General features: G+C 33.1%; 2 protein-coding genes across 2 annotated transcripts; both read right to left on the bottom strand.

Annotated features, from left to right (window-relative positions):
- Positions 1-2,276: 2,276 nt before the first annotated feature.
- Positions 2,277-3,135, bottom strand: LOC120132370 (protein MIZU-KUSSEI 1-like). The gene has a single exon (XM_039149148.1). It carries the CDS (start codon positions 3,078-3,080, stop codon positions 2,307-2,309), a length of 774 nt encoding a protein of 257 aa, XP_039005079.1. The 5' UTR covers positions 3,081-3,135; the 3' UTR covers positions 2,277-2,306.
- A 2,114-nt stretch (positions 3,136-5,249) lies between these two features.
- LOC120132403 (cyclin-A1-4-like) lies at positions 5,250-6,158 on the bottom strand. Its single transcript, XM_039149168.1, has 4 exons — positions 6,051-6,158; positions 5,664-5,813; positions 5,427-5,579; positions 5,250-5,315 (listed from the first exon to the last, which is right to left on the bottom strand). The coding sequence occupies exons 1-4, from the start codon at positions 6,156-6,158 to the stop codon at positions 5,250-5,252; spliced, it is 477 nt and encodes a 158-aa protein (XP_039005099.1).

Below are 6,158 nucleotides of genomic sequence, written 5' to 3' on the forward strand. Positions count from 1 at the left end.
CCCCTAGTTTAACATGGTGATTTGGGTGAATCTTGCATCCATAGCCTGATTCAGACAACCCCATAAGCACCATTTTTTTTTTGGAGCAAGTTTTCAAGTTGTTCATTTTCTATCTTGTCATGCATCTTATTATATAGAGAGAGAGAGACAAGTTGGTGATGAACAAATTAATGGTTTTCCCCCTCTCCTGGTTACGTGTCAGTGTGATGTGTGGGTCACGGTCTTGTCCATCACCGTTGGATTATGCGAAAGGTCAGGTACAGCACCACATGATTGACGATGAAATGTTGACAACCGGACGTGAGGGTAGATTTATAATTCACACGTGCAGGGGGCAGTGGGGACAGAAAGGGTTTTGAAGTTGCAAAAATATGCATTATAAAAGTACAAGGGTCTTTCTAAATTACTCTAAATATGACCGTGTGAACCACCTTAGATTTGTATGAACTAACATAGTATACAAAAAATTAACATATATTATACACATTTTTAATTACTCTACATATGGCAGTGCGAACAGCCTTACATTTGTATCAACAAACATGTTATAAATATAATTAACATATTATACACACAAATCAACATGTACGATATGTGTTTTTTTATAGAAATAAAGGAAAATATGATAATGGAGCGAAATTAATGAGACAAACAAAATTATTATTACAATGACGATCGAAATTATCATCTTATATTGATGAAAATGATGAATTTATAGTTTTTCTTGAGCTTTTTTTTTAAAAAATTGAATAAATATAATTGTTTTTTTCCGATAATTTTATTAGGACTACACATATTTCCGTAAAAGCATTGAGAATCCTAAAAAAAACAAACAAACGTAGAACAGGAGAAAAACTCCGACTAAGCCCCCCAAAAAGCATTAAGTACCCTTCCAGCTATCGCATTCGAAGCCCACTTAAAGAATTCCAGTGAGCGGCGAAAATGATATTTCCAGAAAAATGGACATAGGGTTTAAAAGGTGGTATTCATACCACTAGGTTTGGGGATAATTACAATACGTGACCCTATCCTTTCCAGGGTTCACACTTATGGCCCAACGTTCTATTCTATGTTCACTCCAGTCCCTAATATTCTCTAATTGGGTTTCTATTATTAAGACTACTCAATTTAATCCTTGATAACTTCATTTTCCTTTCAATTGGGCACTTTAAGATTGAATTTATTCTAATTCAGTCCACTGTGATTGAATTTCACTTAAACATTTGAAATTTATTTTGAAAACTTCTAATCACAGATTCTAGGTGTGACAAAAGCAATATCAAATTTTACCTTGAAAAAAGATAAAACATACTAAAAGAATAAACAAAGAACGTACAATGAGAATAGATAAAATTGTCCACTATTTTCATTTGAAAAGAAGAAGAATTAGATAAAATAATATAATATAACTCAAATATAAAAAAACAAAAACACAACAAAAAAATATGGTAAAATCTGAAAAAGTAACAAGAAAGAAAGAAATTGAAAAGAAAAAATTTACAATTGACGATCGGTTCAAAGTTGATGCCACTGTCAACAATAATAAATAATAAATATTATTAAGCAAAACTATTAAAAAATTCAAAATAAAAGACTTAAATGAATATGAAAGATATATAAAATGAAGTCTCTTAAATTTTATTTGTTTAAAAAACTCATTAAATTCATGTTGTTTGAAATTGACCCAATTATGATATATAAGAAAATTAAATTTATAATTAGGGACACAGTTAAGATCAAATATTAAAAGGGACAGATTTATTAAGTATGGGTATACATATTTGTGTCATGTTATTATGCATTAAGTAAATAATATATTGGTGTTGTCTCAACGAATTGTTATCACATAAAAGCACAAAATGAGATGGAAAAGAGAGAAGAAATGTTGAGATTAAAAAGAAGAGGAAAACCATTTTCTTAACAAGATTTGTTCATTCTTTCCACAATAATTTACTAATATTGTATGCTTATGGATTAAAGAAACAAAAACAGAAACAAATTTCCTGTTAAAATCAACTCCCAATCAATCAAATTTCCACCCCAACTGCATCTAAACATCCCTGTACCTTCTCTTCTCTTAATTGTCTATTCCTCGGGGTTTAAATAGTGATATGTTATGGAATAAATTTTGTTTTATAGAAATAACGATATCATCCGAAATTCTTATTGCGTGATTATGTTATTCACAATGATCGCAATAACATTCATTTTTATGTCTGCAGTCGCGATAAACATAATGTAATCAAAAAACACTACCGTAATTTAAAACTCTGCTTTTCATAATGTCTATCCACGGCGGCTGCTTATCATAACCTCACCATAAATATACTAAGCTCGTCACCATTGTTTCCGTCGGGGCTCAACATGTAAAGGGTCTCGGAATCCTTCGACCCGACGACTCGATCGAAATACGGTCTGATATACGCCAACTCCCCGTCGACGCCTTCAGTTTCGGAATTCCCTTGCAATACACCGGCCCCCATGGAAACCGGGTTGAGAAGCTCCATGACGTTCAAATCCTCCTCCGTTGCATCCCGTCTTACAACAAGGCCAGTCTTCTTCCCATTGCAAAACATGGTCCACACTGGCTCGTCCAAGAGCTTGACTTTCTCTTTCCCCGATGCTTGCTTCTCGCACTCGAGAGCGATCCTCACCATGCCAGAGCTGAGTTCCTTCTGCAACCCGTTAGTCTGCATGGCTAACTCGAGGACCAACGAAGGGAGACACTTGGGGGTCTCTTGGATCGAGAGGATGACCTTTCCTTTACGGTACCCGAACAGGGTACCGGTCACCAGGGTACCGGAGTTGGTGACGTGGGTATCCGATTGTAAACCGGTGGGGCAAACGGGGAACGTGCATGAAGGGGTGAGAATGGGGAAGGAGCGAAAAACCGAAAGGAAAGCTCGAAAGACACGGCTTTTTTGTCTATTGGAGGATTTTAATTCGGATGGTTCAATGAGGGAGAAGGGTTGGGGCGGTGGCGGAGGAGATGAAGGAGACTTGGGTGAGGAAGGGTTTAATGGAATAGCGGCGGATGAGACGTCCCTGGAATCGGCGTTGCTGGTTCGAGAGTACGCCATTAATGGACGGTGAGGAAGAACCAGGGACAGGGAAGGCCCATAGGAGAGAGGGTGATAGATGTGCATCTTTTAGGATTGGGTAATGATTTGAAGCTTAAGATTTTCCCTAAAAGTATGGTCAAACTTTACTTCTTTTCGGTTTGCCTCTTCTATATTAGGTATTGCAAATATATATTTCAAAGCTTTTACTTAAATATATTCTATTTAAAAACAATTTTTTATTCTACCACTTATTACATATTGTTTTTTAATCTAAAACATTTTCTGTCACGTAGGATGTCTCTTTTATTTACATTACAATAACAAAGGCATATATAGGAAAACGAGGATAAAAAATATAAAAAATTCATATAATTTTATCTAAAAAGAATAAATATGTACAGTGCGTGTCAAAAATATATAATTTTATGAGTGTGTGTCGAGTGATAATGACGGTATATGTATTAATATTATGTTCAATCACGTATTTATAACTTTTTAAACGTGTTTATTGAATATTTGAATATAAGGCTAATACATGTGAATATGTAGCACGTGCAATTATATGTTTTTGACATGTATGCAGAGATGAAAATATGTTTATTTTTTTGTTAAAATTATACAATATTTCAATTTTTTGTCTTTATTTTTTATTTCATTTTAATCAAACTTCAAGAACTCTTACTCTTTTATACTACGTTACCAACAAGAAACATAAAAAGGTGCTAAATTGCAAAATAATTTTGAATATATGTTAAGATGAGGAATTAGTTTTAAATAAGGTATATTTGAGTAAAAAGTCTACTTATTCACTTTTTTTTCTCTCTTTTTCATTATAATTTTAATTGCAATTTATGTTTATCTTAATTATATTATATTATATTATTTAATTAATTTTCTTTTACATCTACATAATTAATAGAAATTTTATATTTTATAATACATCCTCCTTTTTTCTGAATTTAATTTAATATCATCTTTTTAATTGGTGTTCATTTGGTAACCTTAGTAATATATTTATGCCTTGGACTCTTGAATTTCAGCTTGGTTACCTTTTATTAATAAACTCCTCCAATAACCAAAAATAGATCACAATTAAATTATAATAAAATTAAATCTTTAACGTACTATCATTATTATATATATTTTTATGTTAGTGTTGATAGTACTTATCTTTACACAAAAAACAAACACGTGGTTTTATACTACGAGTACAAACTTTTAGAAAATTATATCAAAAATTTAAAGGTACCAAATTACAAGACTTCATGACGTACGAAATTATATATCATAGAAAATACAAAAGAAATACATATATTATATGAAAATCTCAAATATTCAGGGATGTGGCTATCCTCAACACCCTTTAATCCATCATTGCTTTTACGTCTAAAAAAGAGTCTAATCATTTATTTTTAAAAGAATTATTAATTAAAATATTAACATTTTAAGTAAAGTATAAGATTAATAATTTTCTTTATTTTTTGTATAAGTTTCTTCGCTAAATTTAAAAAGAAATAACTTCTGTTTTTGTATTGTTAGATATGATTATTAAAGGTTAATTATCGTTAGATTATTAATGGATTATTCCTTGATGTAATAAATATATAAAATAAAAAGTGCTTCATTTTCACATGTGCAAGGAAAATCCATAGACTACTAAAATGACTGTAATAGGCTTGTGTCCATGGATTGTTGCAGACGACTGCAATAGGCTTTTGTCACGGATGGCGTCCATGGATTGTTTTCCTACGTATTGCAACAATGGTTATGTCAAGAGTGAGCTTGTTCAAAGTGTAATATTTTCAACTATTTAACAATAAACGTTTAGATACTTCTATATATATAGTGCTTAAACTTAAGATCTCAAAGAATGATAACAATCCTTAATTATTTGATGGACAAAGATAAAGATTGGGTAAAAATTTCAATAGGTGTGTTAATGAATTTGATTGATTATAATTTTATGTTTTATATTTTTATTTAAAGTTATTTGATTTTCTTACCTAAACTTAAACTTTCTTTTCATTTTCCCATGTTAAACTTTCTCAGTAGCCAAACATCAGGTTTTTCATGAAATTGAACAATGTAGACCATTTCCAAGCTTCAAATTTCAACATTTTTTTACATGTAAATACCACAAATCCAGAATTGTATGGGAAGCAAAGCTGAAACATGAAACTAGCTGGCTCACACAGCCCAGAAGAGCTGCTCTGGAATTGTTGCTTTGCACTCCCTCTTTGACACAGAACAGTACTGATGCACACCCAAGGAAATATATCAGGACAACATTAACATTAGCATATGGTCACTCGGTTTATCGAAAGCTAACCGCGTTGTATCGTCGTAAACAACGCAACTACTCACCTTCGACTGACTATACTTGGCTGCGATTGCACTCAAACTAGCACCACCTTCGTTGCGGTAGAGACGATGCAATGCCTTAACACATTCCTCTAGCTTAATACATTCCTCTAAATCAGAGGGCTGGTATAGTGTGTATTCCCTTAATTTAGCATCCTGTCCAAAAAAGCAGACATAGATCATCCAACACAAGCTTATACAAAACTAGGCCAAGTTGATAAACAACCAGATAGAGAGTACCCAAGGTTTGTCTGAAGGAGAGAGAATAAATCTGGCCAAGAAACCGGCAGAAGCCGCAACTAGCTGCGGTGCATATTGAAGCACAACGTAATCCAGAAGTGATAACTGTAGAATGTAGCTGGCCAAACATTTGAGCTGCAACAGATGATCCTATTGAAGACAGGCAAATCTTAACAGCAAAGCATGATAGCTTCAACACAGGAATGATTCCCCTATTTTGTTGCAACTAAGATAATTAGTGGTCGTTTGGATTACAGAATGTAAGATTATTGACGAATACGTTTGTCCACGAGAGAGATACCCGATCACGCGTTTCGGAAACCCAAACAATTTGCCTCAGAAAAAATATAAGCTGTTGGGACTGCCATTTCATAGTTCAAGTGGTACATCACGGCAGATTCCATTTGTAGCATCTGCAGCAGTCGAAGCAAGGAAAATATGTTCACGGAGGTTTGCGGTGAATAAACAAGATCGGAAATGGAATCCTGACCTCAT

This window comes from Hibiscus syriacus, unplaced genomic scaffold (genome assembly GCF_006381635.1).
Source record: "Hibiscus syriacus cultivar Baekdansim isolate YM2019G1 unplaced genomic scaffold, ASM638163v2 tig00110562_pilon, whole genome shotgun sequence".
Lineage (NCBI taxonomy): Eukaryota > Viridiplantae > Streptophyta > Magnoliopsida > Malvales > Malvaceae > Hibiscus > Hibiscus syriacus.